This window comes from Arvicanthis niloticus, chromosome 17, assembly GCF_011762505.2.
Source record: "Arvicanthis niloticus isolate mArvNil1 chromosome 17, mArvNil1.pat.X, whole genome shotgun sequence".
NCBI lineage: Eukaryota > Metazoa > Chordata > Mammalia > Rodentia > Muridae > Arvicanthis > Arvicanthis niloticus.
In genome coordinates, this window is record NC_047674.1 from 44,476,418 (window position 1) to 44,494,887 (window position 18,470).

General features: G+C 41.3%; 1 protein-coding gene across 3 annotated transcripts in view; it reads left to right on the forward strand.

Annotated features, from left to right (window-relative positions):
- Kcnq5 (potassium voltage-gated channel subfamily Q member 5) overlaps positions 1 to 18,470 on the forward strand; it is a 539,505-nt gene that overhangs the window by 511,700 nt on the left and 9,335 nt on the right. For all 3 annotated transcript variants that reach the window (XM_034521402.3, XM_034521404.3, XM_034521405.3), the window contains one exon: positions 2,964 to 3,072. In XM_034521402.3, coding sequence (XP_034377293.1) covers positions 2,964 to 3,072 — 109 coding nt within the window. The remainder of the gene's footprint in view (positions 1 to 2,963; positions 3,073 to 18,470) is intronic.

The window sequence follows — 18,470 nt, forward strand, 5'->3', positions numbered from 1 at the left end:
GCTGTCCCGGAACTCTTGTAGTCCAGGTTGGCCTCAAACTCACAGAGGCCTGCCTCTGCAACCCAAATACTGGGACTAAAGGTATGCACCACAACCACCCTGTGAGCTTTTTATCAAATGTTTGTTTTGTGTTCTTCTAAATCTAAATGGAGTGTAACAACTGCAGAATGTTGATAATTAAGAAACAGGACTGAGGATACAGTTCAGAGGCAGAATGCCCACCTGTCATGATCAAAGTCCTGGCCCACCAAAACAAAACAAAGAATACCAAAAAAGAAAAGGAGAAGGAAGAGAGGGAGGAAGAAAGGGGGAAGGGAGGGAGGGAGGGAGGGAGGAAGAAAGAAGGGAAGGAAAGTTGAGGAGAAAAGAAACACAGAAAAGCATTGCACAAACCAAAAAAAAAAAGTTGCATTTTATCCTTCTTTTCCTATGCCAGAGATGAACAAGGTGGGAAGATTTCCAAAGCAAGAAGGCATTTGGAGCACCTTATTTGACTGACACTTGAACACTGTGGCTAGGCTTTGTTCAGACACGTTGAGAATCCCATGAACTCGTGTTCTCAATATTCTACCAAAATTTCACAGCCCAGCCTATGAGGGGAGAGCACAGACCCACCTCCATTGAAGATTACCAATCCCCATCTGCTCAAAAGCCAGAGAAGGTTCAAAGCTGTTAGGAACCATAAGAGTTTTAACGAATTATTAACTTTACTAGAAAGAAACTTGATGTCCCAAGATATGAATGAAGCAAAATAAAGTGGTCTTTACCATTTGTGGGGGCTTTGGAATAAGAATGAGAATAACATGTAATTCAGCTCCCAAGCTCCACATGCACCAACAGAGATATGTTTGATATTTATTCATTCTAACAAAATCTACCAAAAGAGTAGAAATGAGGGCTGGCGAGGTAGCCAAGCCAATAAAGGTTACTCGCTGCCAAACTTACCACCTGAGTTTGATCCCCAAAACCTTCATAGCAGAAGGAAAGAACCAACTCCCACAGGTTGTCCTCTGGACTTCACACACATGTTGTGGCACATAAATGTACACACACACACACACACACACACACATACACACACTAAATGTAATCTACAAAGAAATGATTGTTGAATTTGTGCATCAATATTTGAGTTATAAAATGGTATGATAAATCTGCCCAGTAAGACACGTCTGAATATAAATATAGTTGATATCTGGCTCTCATTTTCAGTCATTTTCAGTCTCATTTTCCTCTCACCATGGTAGCTGGACCATGTGTCTTCTTGACATCTAGGCTGGGGTTGAGGAAGTACAGCAGTAACCTAGGAGATAACTGTCACGTGATCATTTGGGAGAGTCCCAGCTCCATCTTGAGTCAGCCATGAGCACTGGTTTCATTGACTGCACTTTGTGGTTATTGTGACAGTTCCCATGTACTGTTCTGGGAGGGAAAAGTCAGTTCCTTTCAAGAATGCAATGCTTGGGGGCTCCAGGAGATGGCCTAGAATACCCACATACATACTGGGATCACTGAGTGGTCTCAATGGGGAAAAACAACATGCAGTGGGGCGGGAGGCGGGGGGCAGCAGTGGATCAAGGAAAAACTGAAATAGAAGGAATAGGAGATCATACTTAACTAACACATTGAATGCCTGTAAACATTTTCTCAAACAATAACATTTTTATTTACACACAAATGACCCTGCATCTTATGGCACTTAATGTAAAATTGTGCTACCTTTTCAAGAGGTCATCGATATGAGTATTGTGATATCTGCCCTCCCTGTGTCCTTTCCAGTGTCCCCAGTTTTCTGAAGCTTAATACCTCTCACTAGAGTTCAGATGAGAGAAAGCAGTCACGTGCCTCAATTTTGAAGAAGAGTATCAAATGTTCTCAAGAATTATATACTGGAAGCCCTGAAGAGTGTTATCTGATATTGCCTCTGAGTAGCTAGTGTCTGTGCATCTCAAAGGATGTTGGTCTTAACTCTGTCAGCTAGTCTACATGTGTTACCAGTCTACCTATTTTCTCCTCCCCTTGTGTACTCTTCCTAGAAGCTCCATCATATACGCACATCCAGAGCTCCTAGTGGATATAAAGTACCTCAGCACACAGCCAAGGTAACTAAGATCCAGCTTGGAGCTGGATCTTTCGGTCAGTACAGTCTGTGCACATAGCCATATGAAAGTAACACAGAAGGGAATCCAGAGGCCAAGAGGACATGCAAAAGGGATACGTGGGAAGAGGTCAGAAGACGCTGGGGTCGCAGATGAACAGCTCTGGTTCTATCCTTTTAATCTTCCTGTGTCCTGGGAGAAGCTTCATAGTCTTCTTCTGTACCTTACTCCCACACTGAAAACCCAGGGGGTAATAATAGATGCACATTTCCAAATGTTACAGTTAACCAAAAAGTTAGTCTGATTAGTGTATGCAGAACTGATTTTCATATGCAAACTGGTCTTCTCTTAGCTTTGACTGTATCTGCTTAAGGAAGTGCTCTCATGACCCCACCATTGCCAGGCCAGCAAGCAATAAGTAGTCATCTTTCTCCGGTCTGCTGCTTAAGTAACTGGTTCACAGCAACGAGGCTAATGAGTTCAGTCTCACGGGATTTGAGCTCTGTATAGCCAGACTAATGAATTTAAGAGTCCAAAGGCAGTCTCCTAGACTCTAAACAGCTGCAATTTAAATAACAGCTATTAGCTTTCAAGGACCAGGGCGAAAAGCACAAGCAGATCAGCACAAATTCGTCACCACCATCCTCCAGGTAGAGAACAACTCAGGAAAATATCCGTGTCAAATCACCAAAGATATGGATGAGTTTGTAGAAGGACTTGGCAACGCAAATGGCTGGGCGTATACCTCATCCGTTCATTACATGCTCAGTCTGCAAATATTCCCCACCTTTCCTAGGTGAGACAAACAACCCAGCATGTCCTAACCAGAAACTGGCAGTATTAAGTTGTGTTTGTCTCTTGCAGCTGACACAGCCCTGGGTATTGATGATGTATATGATGAGAAAGGATGCCAGTGTGACGTGTCTGTGGAGGACCTCACCCCACCACTTAAAACTGTCATCCGAGCGATCAGGTGGGTAAAACCTGTGAACAAAACCGTGAGTCTGGTACATCTCTGATTCTTTGAATTTTCATGGGGGCTATTTGGTTTTCTCTTTTATTTTTCCACCAGATAAGTCCTGGAATAACTATTTCCCTTTGTTGTGTTCACCCACATGCCTCTTAACTCACTAAGTATGGTTTTTTTGTTTCTTCATAAAGAACTGTACCAAATGCAACATGAAATATGTTTTAAAAGTGGGTGAGATTTGAAAAGCTAAGCAACCCCAGAGAAATGTAAGAGGTAGTGTACTGTGTTGTATCTGTTACTTTAGGGGCATTTGGTTTATTGATGCAACTGGATTTTTTAAAATTATTTTATGCCTTTTATTCAATAATATATGTTCTATATTTTGTACCAAAAGAAAAACCCTCTGGGCTACTCGAAATAAGACTAAGCTTTGACCATGGGAAGCCTGAGGCACTGTGCAGTGACTCTTTCTATTCTGAAAAGTAACTGCTCATACACAGGCACTCTTAATGTGGTTCCTCCACAATGGCAAAGAACTAACAGAGGGCCCATATCAACTCCAGCTCATATCAGTGCAATTAATTGTTTGCTTATAGCCTGAGCTGATCATTTAGCATGATGTTAGATGTGCCTTTGTGATTTCATTGGGAAATACTGGCCAAGCAGAAATTAGTTACCAGTAAATGCTTGTGGTGGTAAACTATAATGTTATGAAAACAGATATGCTTTCAGATGATGCTTAAATGGTCTGTATCCACAGTCAAAACTAGTACAGTAAAGGTTAATTGCCCTACACAAAGGGCGATTGCTTATTGGGCCTGAATGGTCATCGGGTATATTCCACATTACACTGTAACTGTAGAAAGTACCACCAGACTTCCTCGATGGGTACCAGTGTGAGCAACCAGTTATATGGTTACCATATATCCATGGATGATCAAGAAGACCTAAGTGACACTTCAAAGAGGCATGATAAGACATTCCTGTAATCCCAGGCTTCAAAAGGCTGAGAGAGGGAGGAAGATTGTGAGTCTGAGGTTAGCCTGGACTACATAGAAAATTTCCACTAAATTAATTAATTAATTAAAATCTACATCTGTATCTAAGTCAATTAAAGGGTAGTGATGGGGCTGGAGAGATGGCTTCGAGGTTAAGAGCACTAGCTGCTCTTCCAGAGGACTTTTTTGATTCCTAGTACCCACATAGCTGCTCACTGTAATTTCAATTCCAGTGGATCCAAAGTCTTCTTCCAGCTTCCTCGGGCAGAAGACACATATGTACAGCACAGAAAACAAGCAGGCAAAGCACCTATATACATGTACTGGCTGGTTTTATGTGTCAACTTGACACAAGCTGGAGTTATCACAGAGAAAGGAGCCTCCCTTGAGGAAATGCCTCCATGAGATCCAGCTGGAAGGCATTTTCTCAATTAGTGATCAAGGGGGGAGAACCCATTGTGGGTGGTGGCATCCCTGGGCTGGCAGTCCTGGGTTCTATAAGAAAGCTGAGAAAGCCAGGGGAAGCAATCCAGTAAGTAACATCCCTCCATGGCTTCTGCATCAGCTCCTGCTTCCTGACCTGCTTGAGTTCCTGCCCTGACTTCCTTTGGTGATGAACAGCAATGTGGAAGTGTAAGCTGAATAAACCCTTTCCTCCCCCCAACCTGCTTCTCAGTCATGATGTTTTGTGCAGGAATAGAAACCCTGACTAAGACAACACAATTTTTCTTTTAAATTTCAAAAGGGGATGGTGAGGACCTACAAAGACACTGTCCAATACTGTAACTATTTGTTTTTTTCAAGGCTATTTAAATTCAAATTAATCAAAATAAAAGACAACTTAAAGTTCAAGTTGTTTAGTTGGTTCAGTTACACTATACACATTTCAAATGCTTAGTGGCCATGGGTACCCATAGCTAGTGACAGCCATATTAGACAAAAAAAAAAAAAAAAAAAAAAAAAAAAAAAAAAAAAAAACCCATTCTATTATCACAGGAAGTTGAATTCAACAGTACTGGTCTGTAAGCCAGATTCTTTACATGCATTGACTATTTCCATCACAGGCCCTAACATAATGGTAGGAGAATTCAGTCCACAAATCCATCTGCCTTGCAACTCATGCATTAAATCTTATCTGGTAGAAGCAGATCAGGCTCTGCAAAAGTCATCCTTAATACAGTTTGTGGCATTTCCACAGACCTTCTGAAGCTCTCCCTTCTGCTTCACAACCTGTAATAAAAGGATCGTGGGCTGCAAGAACGGGAACGAGATAGGGTTGTTCTGCTGCCTTAAGCACTTTAGCAACAGTTTAAGATTTACTTCACCCGTCTTGAAATCGGCTGACGTTCGTAAAGTCTTTTGCAGAATTCCCTTGTTTTTCAGAACGATTTCTCAATCCATCCCCATCCCCCACCTCCACTCCCACCCCGTTCTTTTTTGGTTGACTGTTGGGTCAGGATTTTGTGGGTTTTTTAAATTTACTTATGTATTTTTTATGTATATGAGTGTTCCATCTGCGTATATGCTTTTATACCGGAAGAGGGCGTCGGCTCCCATTATAAATGGTTTTGAGTTGCTGAGAGTTGAACTCAAGACCTCTGGAAAAGCAGCCAACATTCTTAACCACTGAGCCATCTCTCCAACACGGGATTTTGGTGTTTTGTTTTGTTTTGTTTTAGGACAAGTGCTCATGTAGCTCAGGCTAGTCACAAATGCAAACATACTATGTAGCCAAGGCTAGTCTTAAAGCCTGATCCTCCTGCCTCTACCTCCCTAAGTCTGGCATTTCAAGGGTTGCCACCACTCCTAGCTTGGTTCTATAGAGGGAATCTGTGCATGCCAATGTGCATGTACAAAAGCCAGACAAAGATGTCATGTGTCCTGCTCCATCACTACCATGAGACAGGGTTTCTTATTAAACCTGGACTCCATGGCACTCCACTGTCATACACGAGAGAGAGAGAGAGAGAGAGAGAGAGAGAGAGAGAGAGAGAGAGAGAGAGAGAGAGAGAGAGAGAGAGAGATTGAGATTAAAATAAAACTATTTTTGTGCCGGGCGGTGGTGGCGCACGCCTTTAATCCCAGCACTTGGGAGGCAGAGGCAGGCGGATTTCTGAGTTCGAGGCCAGCCTGGTCTACAGAGTGAGTTCCAGGACAGCCACGGGCTACACAGAGAAACCCTGCCTCAAAAAACCAAAAAAAAAAAAAAAAAAAAAAAAAAAAACTATTTTTGTAAGACACATAATTCAAAGACCACTCAATATTACTAGTTCTGCAAAGAAATTTGTAGATGTGTGTCCCTAAATCTTACACAAAGGTGCTTTTTTGGGGAAGTATTAATTGCATAAGTAGGTTCAAAATGAGCTGGCTAAGAAGTCTGTCAAACACACCCACATCTTACAACTCACCTAAAATAGTGTTTTATGTGTTTATTACTAACTTCGAGCATGCAACGACCATTATCTGTCTCTAAACAACTTTTCTTTGACATTTTCCTTGGTGTTCTTAGGTGTTAGAATATTTAATATAAATATTCGTTTGTATCCCAGAAACTCTTATTTTTTCCTAAAAGACAAGTTCAGGCTGGGCACACATCTTTAATCCCAGCACTCAGGAGGCAGAGCTAGGCAGATCTCTTGAGTTCTTGGCCAGCCTGGTCATAGAACATAGAGAGTTCCAGGACAGCCAGAGCTACACATGGAAACCCTGTCTCAAAATAAATAAATAAACAAACAAACAAGTTCAAATTTAAACAAGGAATAAAAAAACCTGCATTTCACCAAAGAGGTGATAATAAGGAAATGATATCACATTTACAAATAGCAAGAGCCAGTTCTTATGTTCTGTTATTAGTTTTTATTGAATGTCTTCCAATGTCTCAGGAAACAATATATGACTCATATAGTAGTATAGATTCTATTACATTGTACTAAAGGATCTTACCTCTTAATCGATGCATTTTATTTGGTTGTCAAGATTGTTGCTGCTGCTATATTGAAGTGCTGGCATCACTAGGCAAATGTCTTACCATTGAGCTACATCCCCAACCCTTCAATGTCACTTTTTACAGATTACCACAGACTTTTCTCTAAATATTTCATGGAAAGGTATATATTTCTGCATAAGTGCTTTTTTTTTTTACCTCTAAGAGAGGAGATTTTATTTACTTTGAGGGAACAATCTATATCTTATTAATTACTCAATTCAAACTGTCACTTTGACATATTTATGAAAATTAATTTCTAAATAGATAGTGTTTTTTGTTTTTTTTCTTTTCTTTTTTTTATTAGATATTTTATTTACACTTCAGATGCCATCCCCTTTCCCCATTCCCCCCCTTAGAAAACCCCTATCCCATGCCCCCTTTTCCTTTTTGCACTTATACATTTTTTTAAAAAATGTTAATCATAGGCTTTATAAGTTTGGTATTGCTCAATCAGAGGTGTAACCCGCTACCCAACCTAAATATATCAACTATCTTTGACTGGTGGTAAATAGCTAAAGTTAACAGAGGCGTAAGTTTATTGATAAGCTGTGTAGCATTCAGCACACTTGCCTTTGACCATCTTGTGATAAGATACCTGTTTTCCGATCACTGTTTGAAAAAATCTCATCCACACACACAACCCATAACAGCCAAGTTGTGAAATCAGTCTCGATGGCTGTAAGACAAATTGACAGGTCAGGAAACTGTGGGGTATATACAGCACAGAGGACTTCTTGGTCACAAAGGAGGAATAAAATGCCATGTACATGACCTGGATTGCATGACAAGTGAAGTGGCCAGACCCTCAGAAAGACTGCTGTAGTGTGCTTCCTCTCATATGCAGAAACTAAACTTCAAAAGATTTCAAAAGATGCATGAAGTTTGTAGGAAGGACTATTTAAAGAAGGAGAGGAATAGGAGGAAGGGTCCATGAGATGTTGGTAAATAGTGAATGTTATTAGAGTCAAATGTATACATGTATGAAAATATCACAATGGAACCAGTTATTTTGTATGATTGATTTATTAAATGACAAAAAGAAACAAATGGCCGGGCAGTGGTGGAGCACGCCTTTAATCCCAGCACTTGGGAGGCAGAGGCAGGCAGATTTCTGAGTTCGAGGCCAGCCTGGTCTACCGAGTGGAGTTCCAGGACAGCCAAAGGCTATACAGAGAAACCCTGTCTCAAAAAGAAAAGAAACAAATGGCAAAGAACTATAAATTAATTACCTTGACATTGTCTTCCAAAATGCAGAGAATCTGATCATTCCAGAAGTTCTGAAGTCAAGTGTCAGTTATATTTCATGCTTGTATTGATATTGCAATCACTATAGAAGTATGAGTCAGGGTCTGGTGAAATGGCTCTGTGGTTAAGATCCTTACTGCTCTTCTGGAGGACCCACAATCAGTTTTGAACACCCAAATTAAGTGACACACAACTGATTATATGGCCAGTTCCGGGAGATCTAATGCCCTCTTACGGTCTCCATGGGCACCTTCACACATGCGTACATATCCACACAGAGACAAATAATACTCATTTTTAAAAAGTCATGAATATTTGCAAATTCACACAAAAAGTGAAATGTATGGTTTATACTTGTTTTAATAAATGCTTGAAAGTCTTATCAGTGCAACTAGATGTTGATTTTAAAGTATCAGAGTGATAACCTATTAAAATGCAAAGGAAGTTGTATAGCTTGTTTTCACTTGCACTGGGCTAGGTTATTGCTCGGATATACACACCAAGGCAAAGTGAAAGTGTTATTTAAAGAATCATGCATCTGGAAAACATGCTTGACTCACTAGGCAAGGTGGGGTTTATATGCTTCTCACCATTGTGGTTGTCATAGAATTACTACATCGAGGATGAGAGTAACTCTTAATGAGATCCTCAGTGACCATCATTCCTGCATAAGCTGGTTTTATATATGCAAAAAGTGTGTGTGTTTTCACATAATTATCTCAGTGGCAGAGTGCCCACCTAGCATGTGCGAATTCCCTGGAATTGATCCCCAGGACCACAAAGCAAAAATCTGAATGAGACTACTGCACAACATATTTGTCTGCTAAAGATAATTAAAGCCAATCCAAATGCTAGTTATTGTGAAAAATGCAAAAGAAGCTACTAATTTTATTATATTCATAATTTCTCCTAATATTTATATGCAAGAATCACCATGCCTGTTACGTTTCCCTACAGCCAACCTTTTATATCCCAAGTCAAGCCAGCTGTTTAAAGAATCAAGTGAAATAATAAAAGCAACAGGGGAAACCGGGGGAAAAAAAAGTCTCATTTTGTATATTCGTTTGCAGTACTGAGGCTGCAGCCCAAGGCCCTGTGCATAATGAGACAGGCAAACACTCTACCATTGAACTACATCTCTAGCCCCTCAAAGAATTCTTCCCTGACTCTATTCCAGCACCATAATAGATCATCCATCCAACATCATTACCCTACCAAGCTGGCTGCTCTGAAAATTTAAAGGAACAGGATATTCTATATCCAGCCCTGTGCCTCTCATGAAGATAGTGATAGTCTAGTCCTAGCAGAGCTGTGGGGAAGCTTAAATAAAGTAATATTTGCAACCACTGAAGGCTGTGCTAGCCTTTGGTAAGCACTGGGTCAGTGCTAATGATTAGTCTTGAGTTGATGGGGCTCCTTAGTGCCTTGCAATGTGCCTTCCCTAACCCTGCACCTTGAAAGCAAACTGCTGGCCCTCCCTGCTTCCATGATATTAGCTCCCAAAATATTTATAGCCTTGCATCTCTTCCAAAAGAAGTACTCTGACCCCTCTGAAGTTATGGATCAATTATCTAGACTGCTAAATTACTCGGAATTTCAAAGTTACTTTTTAAAACCTAATCAGAAGTCAATGTCCCAAGAAGACCTCTCCTCCCTTCATGCTCAAGATATCACACACACTCACACACACACACACACACACACAGAGAGAGAGAGAGAGAGAGAGAGAGAGAGAGAGAGAGAGAGAGAGAGAAAGAAAGAGTTAGCTCTAAAAAAGTATACCATTACCTGTGGTGGCCTGCAACTCAGCATTCAGGAGGCTAAAGAGGGAAAATAGGTTCTGTGCCAATCTGAATTACATGGTGGAGGAAAACAAGAGGGAGGAGGAATGGGGAGAGAAATAGAAGAAAGAGAGAGAGAAGAGTTAGCAGTGGCTTCTCACTCTTCTCTTTTTCAGAGGTCTAACTACAGACTCTTTGCACTTCTTCCCAGGAAGTTAGCATTTACACTCTGAAAATATGAGCCGAGCTACTACTGTGCCCCAGGCACAGAGATAAACATTAACAAGGGAGATAGATCCCTGCTTACAGTCATGAGGGCCAACAAGGAAAAGGCAGTCAATCATGATGCCAAGCAGGATAGTTGGAGCTTGCATAAATCCAAGGTCTGCAGGATATGGCATTCAGAGGAGGGTGGAACAAAGAAAGCCAGTTGATCTGTAGGTACCAGTAAGGTTATTTAAGGGGAAGGGTATTGAACATGGGTGAGCTGCAATTGCAGGAAAGTGCAGAAGCGGAAGTGGCATTATAAAGGGTACATGTTCCTTGCTTTTTCTAGGTTGTAGTTTCCTTCCTTGTGTTGGAGTTTTCCACCAATTATCCTGTGAAGTGCTGGACTTGTGGGAAGATACTATGTAAATTTGGTTTTGTCATGGAATGTCTTGGTTTCTCCATCTATAGTGTGATTGAGAGTTTTGCTGGGTACAGTAGTCTGGGCTGGCATTTGTGTTCTCTTAGGGTCTGTATGACATCAGTCCACGATCTTCTGGCTTCTATAGTCTCTGGTGAGAGTTCTAGTGTAATTCTTATAGGTCTGCCTTTATATGTTACTTTACCTTTTTCCCTTACTGCTTTTAGTATTTTTTCTTTGTTTTGTGCATTTGATGTTTTGATTATTATGTGACAGGAGGTATTTCTTTTCTGGTCTAGTCTATTTGGAGTTCTGTAGGATTCTTGTATGTTCATGGGCATCTCTTTCTTTAGGTTAGGGAAGTTTTCCTCTATAATTTTGTTGAAGATATTTACTGGCCCTTTAACTTGGAAATCTTCACTCTCATCTATACCTATTATCCTTAGGTTTGGCCTTCTCATTGTATCCTGGATTTCCTGGATGTTTTGGGTTATGAGCTTTTTGCATTTTGCATTTTCTTTAACAGTTGTGTCAATGTTTTCCATGGTATCTTCTGCACCTGAGATTCTCTCTTCTATCTCTTGTATTCTGTTGGTGATGCTTTTGTCTATGACTCTTGATCTATTTTCTAGGTTTTCTATCTCCAAGGTCATCTCCCTTTGTGATTTCTTTATTGTTTCTACTTCCCCTTTTAGATTCTAGATGGTTTTGTTTAATTCCTTCACCTGTTTGGTTGTGTTTTCTTGCAACTCTTTAAGGGATTTTTGTGTTTCCTCTTTAAGGGCTTCTACCTGTTTATCTGTGTTCTTCTGTATTTCTTTGAGGGAGTTATTTATGTCCTTCTTAAAGTCCTCTATCATCATCATGAGAAGTGATTTTAATTCTGAATCCTGCTTTTCCAGTGTGATGGGGTGTCCTGGGCTTGCTATGGTGGGAGAACTGGGTTCTGATGATGCCAGGTAACTTTGGTTTCTGTTGCTTATGTTCTTGCACTTGCCTTTTGCCATCTGGTTAACTCTAGTGCTACCTGCACTCACTGTCCCTGACTGGAGCCTGTCTTTCCAGTTATCTTGCTTGTGTCAAAACTCCTCAGAGTCCAGATGTGTCTGTGATCCTGAGCTCCTGGGTGGAAGAACTTCTGGGACTCAGGCCGCCTCTGGGATCCTGAAATCCTGCTGCTCTGAGTGCAGTGGTTCCTCTAAGATGGCTCAGGATATGGTGTCAGGATATATAATATATAGTATATATTACATATATTGTATATATTTTAATATATTTTAATAACAATGTTATTAAAATAATATTTTATTTATATATAGTATATCATGTATATTAGCATCACAGCACATTAAAAATCAGGCACCCATATTAAAAGCCAGTCAGGAGTGACAACCCAGCTATAATCCTTGTGCTCAAGAGGGATACAACTCAGGACATTCCTGCTAATTAAATCAGCTGAATCACTGAACCTTGAGTTCACACAGTGACCTTGCCTCAGTAAATAATGTAGGAGGATCAAGGAACATCCCCAACTCCGACCTGTGGCTTCCTTACACATGCACTACGTATCCATGCACACAGATGTTAGTACTTGTCAAGTATAGTATACAGACGGGGAAATTCTAGCACTCAAGGGAATCAGTTCAGAGCCAATCAGGACTATATAGTGAGACTATGTCTTAAAACAAAAGAAAATAAGTTACAGAATACAGGGAAAAATGGGGTGAGAAAGTAGGAGGAATGGAGAATGAATGGTATGTGACTTAGTTAGGGTTTTACTGCTGTGAACAGACACCATGACCATGGCAACTCTTAAAAGGACAACATTTAATTGGGGCTGACTTACAGGTTCAGAGGTTCAGTCCAGTATCATCAAAGCAGGAACATGGCAGCATCCAGGCAGGCAAGTACAGGAGGAGATGTGAGTTCTACATCTTGCATCTGAAGACTGGTAGCAGAACACTGGCTTCCAGGGACCTAGGATGAAGGTCTTAAAGCCCACACCAACAGTGACACACCTACCCCAACAAGGCCACACTTACTCCAACAGGGCCACACCTTCTAATAGTGCCACTCCCTGGGCTGAGCATATACAAACCATCACAGTAAGCTTGGCCCAAGAGAAGCAATTGTTGAATTTAGAGTGCCAGCAAGGCTCTGCAGCAGAATGAATCTTTCTCTCTGGGTCTGTGGCCCAATAAAAGGAAAAATGGAGTGGGGGGTGGGGGTGGGGTTGGGGGTGGGGGGAATGGAGACAAACATGGTAGTCATCAGCAGAGCGACAACTGTCTGACTGATGTCTCATTCCAGGAAGTAAAAAATAAATAAAATGGTCTACACAGATTCCAGTGCTTGAAAGCATTCAGGGAGCTACAAAACAAATAGGGGAGTAACTCCAAGTGGACAGACAGATGACTGACAGACAGATGGAGGTGTAGCTGAAGATGACCTGGAGGAACCAGTTTGAGCAGGAGACAGAGGTCAAATGTGCTGAATGCTGCTAAGAGCTCAGAAAGATCGAGAAAGAAGGTCTTTGGAAAGTGTCCATTAGTGTTAAAACCCTGGGGGGGGGGAGGGGGAGGGGGGATCAGGTTAGAGGAAAGGGTTTGAAGTCAGACGGCAAGCAGAGCACTTTTTAAAACTCAATGTTGGAAACTCTGACTCTAATATGAACAAGGGTGTCAAGAAATTCTTTATAACTAGCAAAGACTCAGCTCCTCTAAAATAGCTCGCATCTGATCAGCCACCGAAGAGCCAGTGATGGCCTGTCAAACCTTCTGAAGTGGATATGCAAATCAGACCCCACTGTCGCCCTAGATTACATGACAGAGTCTTCTAGTTTTCTTTCTGCTCGACCTGTGCAGGGAAGCACACATGGGACCATTCTCTCTGCCCCTTCCTCTAATGTGATCTAAACTCTGGATCCTTCTGAACTCTCACTTTGGATTTCAGATACAAATACTCCACAGGGAAGAGGCTCTCCTTGTCAGTATGCTTGTTGATGTTGTTTGTAAGTCTAAAAGCTGTTTAATCATCACGAGTTGTTAATCTTGCTGATGTTTTATTTTCTCTGTTATTTTAACAGAGGTAGTGGTTCTTTGTTTCCCAGTCACTATTAAGACATTCTTGACAGCCATGCTACAGTTAAGGGCGCTGCCAGAAGAATGTTGTAAGGATCATTTAGCACATGTTTTTAAAATCAGCTAATGTATTCCCTAGGATATTCTTTGTTTTTTGTTTTGAAGATAATTACTTGTGGCCAAATTTTCATTGAGGCCGAATTAAAACTACTGTTTCTATCGGAGGCACAGTGTGATAGCATGCAGAGATTTTTTTTTTAAACCTTTTATTTGGTTATAATTTAAACTCAGTCTCTTTTTGTTGCTGGAACAAAATGATTTAAGAACAATAGAGTTTGTGAGCACATTTTTACTTAGGCTTTTCACATTTTAAAGTTTATGCAGAATTGTGTTCTCCTAGAAAAACAAAATCCCCATATTTAGATACCATACCAAGGTTAAGCAGACCCCGTGAGACAAGTTAACTATTTAAAGACTTGCTTGGATCTACAAGATTCTTCTTGAATTTTACTACGTTTCTTTTTTTTTTTTTAAGAATAATTCATTTATTTTATGTATATAAGTACACCAAAGGTGTCTTCAGACAACACCAGAAGAGGGCATCAGATCCCATTATAGATGGTTGTGAGCCACCATGTGGTTGCTGGGAATTGAACTCAGAACCTCCAGAAGAGCAGCTAGTGCTCTTAACTGCTGAGCCATCTCTCTAGCCCCACTACCTTTCTTAATAAGAAAATTCCCCAAGCCTTCAGAACATCCTCCACAGTCTTTCAGCTAGAGAACAATAATAATTTAGGCTAGGCATGGTGGCACTTGCCTTTAATCCTGGTGCTCAGGAGGCAGAAGTAGGCAGATCTCTGTGAGTTCAAGGCCAACCTGGTCTTCATAGTGAGTTTCAGGATATCAAGAGATACACAAAGATACTTTCTCTCAAAAAAAAAAAGAGGAGGAGAAGGGACTCTTCTGAGGAAGTGGAAATGTGTTCTAAGCCAGCCAACTGGTGTATTCCTGTGCATTAGTTAAGGTTTCAGTGCTGTGAAGAGACACCATGACTAAGGCAACTCTTTTTTCCATTAATTTATTTATTCACTTTATATCCTGATCGTTAACCCCCTCCCAGGACCTCCCTCATATAATTCCTTCCCCTCCCCCCCCATCCTCCATCCCTTCTCTTCTGAGAGTAACTAACCCCTGTATCCTCCCTACCCTGACACATCAAGTCTCTGCAGGGCTAGGTGCATCCTCTCCCACTAAGAGACAAATATTAATTGGGACTGGCTTACAGTTTCAGAGACTTGGTCCATTGTCATCATGGCAGAAAGAATGGCAGTGTACAGGCAGACATGGTGCTGAGAGTTCTACATCCTGATCCATAGGCAGCCAGGAGGAGACTGTCTTCTGCAGGCAACCAGAAGGAAGTTCTGGATCCACTGGCCAGACTTGCACACATATATGAGACCTCAAAGTCCTGATCCCACAGTGACACACTTCCTCTAACAAAGCCACACCTCCTAATAGTGCCACTTCCCATGGGCCAAGCATATTCAAACCACCACAACCTGCTTACAACCTCTGATGAGAACACTAGACAGACTATATACAAGTGAAGCCAATTTGTTTATGTCTACCAAAATGTGGATCTTGAGAGATAACTCCGTAGTTGAGAGCATTTGTTGCTCTTGCAGAAGACCCATGTTCAGTTCCCAGCAGCTACATGGTGACTCATACCTATCCACAACTCCACAACTATACTTCCAGGGAGATGTGGTGCCCTCTCCAACAGACACCGTGCATACACAAAGTACACATGCATACACATACATTCGAGCAAAATGTTTACATACATTATACATTAAATATACTTTTTAAAAGAGAGAGAAAGACAGACAGACAGACTGAGTATGGGCATCTAAGATCTCGGAGACTTCCCTAGTAACTAGTATCCCAGCTTGAGATGAAAGAAGGGTAGAGGCGTCTTAGCTGTGTGTTTCTATAACTTGTTTTACAGAATCTTCAAAAAAAATTAATACTTAACCTACAAATACAAACATATATTGTTGAATTATGTTTGTGTATTAACAGGAAAATGGTTATCACTACATACCATAATGAGTAACAACACATACACTTACAAGAGGAGCACAAATTACCAATCATGCTGACCTGGTTGCCTATTCAGTTTGCTCCATGAATATTACATTTGAGTTAAGGTCTAAAAATTGAGAGCTAGGGGTAGGCTTGGATTATTTGTCAATCCAAAGTCTCTATGTCACTCAGGAATAAGCACCACCACACCAGGAGGGGGCCCTTGATATTTATTTATTTGTTTGTTTATATTTATTTTATTATTGAGACACGGTTTCATTGTATAGGCCTGGTTATCCTGGAACTTTGTCGATGAGGCTGACCTTGAACTCACAGAGATCCACTGCCTACAAGTGTATGCCACCACTACCCTGGACCCTTGATTTTAAAGGTATTAGAGACTGTGTTTCTCATAGCAATTCAAATATCAGAAAATAGAGTCTTCCAAACTCAGAAGAAAGTCTGTGACATAGGACCCCAAGAAACCAAGACAAAGTAGGAAGACTGTCCAGGGAGGGACTACACATGTACTTTAGAGACCGGGGGGTGGGGGGATAATATATGATCAGATATCTCAGAGATGGACATGCAGACAAGCTGTCACCTCCAGAAATCATGTGCTACCATTTCTCCAGCCGAACACTCTCCTTCTGTGCATTCTAGTATCGACCTGTGCTCCCAGCTGCTTTACTAGTCTGAAAGTGCTATGGCTGAAGGGGCTTGTGTCTTACACTGGTCACTTTTCTAGCATTCATAAATCCCCGGGTTTAATCCATAGCACTACAAAGGAAAAATTGTGTGTGTGTGTGTGTGTGTGCGTGTGTGTGTGTGTGTGTGTGTGTGTATACACATACACATATGTGTGTGTACATATGTATGCCTAGTCTGGTATCGAAGCTACACCCTGTATTCCCTTCCCAGGTACTCAGACCACTTGAGTCTTGGAATTTAAATCCAGCATGGGCAACATGGTAAAACTCTGTCTCAAAATAAGAGGAGAAAGAAAAATAAAAAATCTCTGGGTCGTATCCCAGACCAATTAAATCAGAATTAGAGTCAGGGCCCAAGTTCCCTGGGTGATTCCAAAGTGCAGCCAAGCTTAGGAAATAGCGCTGTCTTCATAGTCAATCAAACGCCTCTTCAGTTCACAGTCAGCTGGGCCCTCTCTGCCCTGCACACGGTTTGGCTGCTGGCCGGGCCATCCGTCTGTTGGTGGCAGCAATAGTCACTGCTGCTTCTGTTTTCCCATGATTCTTCTCTCTGCATATTCATGTCTTCACCCTGATTTAGAGATACTGGAAGGAGACTCTTGTGAGATTTTATAACTCGTGGCAACACAACAAACGCACCTACGTTTCCTTAGATCCTCAGAAGCACACATGTGTTTGTGTGTATTTATAGATATATTCTCCCCGGAGTTTAACTTTGCTGGAGTTCCTTAGTTCTCAGAAAATGTGTGAGCAGGCTTCTCCAGTTTCTGGAAGAGGTGCCAATTCGGGGACTGCGGTGAATCTTCAGCACCCTCTAGTGGTTTACTGGAGCACATCAGTTTTGCTCAACAGGATCATTTCTCCCTTCCTCTTGATTACCGACAGCATCCAAAGAGACTGACCTGAAGAATCCTTAGCTCTTGTTCATTGCATTATCCCTGTGATGCTACTCACTCGTGTGAAGAAAACTCTCTGAATGTAACTGACTTCTCATCCTTTCCTTTGCCTCCCAGAGGCCAGCCAGGAATTGCCATAAGAACGGTCCATTCACTTGCCAAAGGTTTATTGAGCCTGTTATGTGTCAGGCACGGGTGAGTGAAAAGGGCCCTAGTACCAAAATATTAAGACAGTAGGAGACTGTAATAATTAAGGGCTTAACTCTGGAGTCAAGTTGACTCATTTCCTATCCCATGCTTGATAGTTCTTTAAATATGAGCCAAGTGCTTGGCCTCTCTCTGGTCCTTGTCTGCAAACTAATTATACACCTCTCTTCAAGTATATTAAAAACTATAGTCTAATACTATCATCACCCTAATTATTAAATATATTTTAAAGGCCCTAAATTTACCCTGCGGCAATGTCCCCAAACATCCTCTCCCGCCCCAGGCAATGCACAAGCTATTGCTACTTCTTTTGTAAACAAGGAAGAGGCCCCCAAGGTCTTTGACCTCTTTGGCAAGCCAGTTCATAGATATTCATTTATTCCTGGTTTCTTGGCCCTTCCTCATAGTCCCTATCTAAAGCAAGGGTCGGAAATGACATCTAGGTCGTTCTGTGCAAAATTGATGTCACTGGGTCATAACTACATTTGTTTGTTCCAGGGGTTTGACTTTCAGGCAGAAACTGTAGGACCTACAGGACACATAACCTTTCACCTAGAATTCCTTCTTGCCCTTCATCTGGGTTTTTAAGTTTCTCTGTATTTACACCCACCTATGTCGGGAGAGTGAAGGCAGAATTTCCAGGCTAGCCCAAGACACAAAAATCAGCTTTCACCCTCTACCTGCCAACCCAGGACTTCCCAAACCCCAGATTGTTACTTTTCTTATTCTTACAGATAAAAGTCGTCTTAATATCTTTTTAAATACAAAGGTCTTGGAGAGGCAAG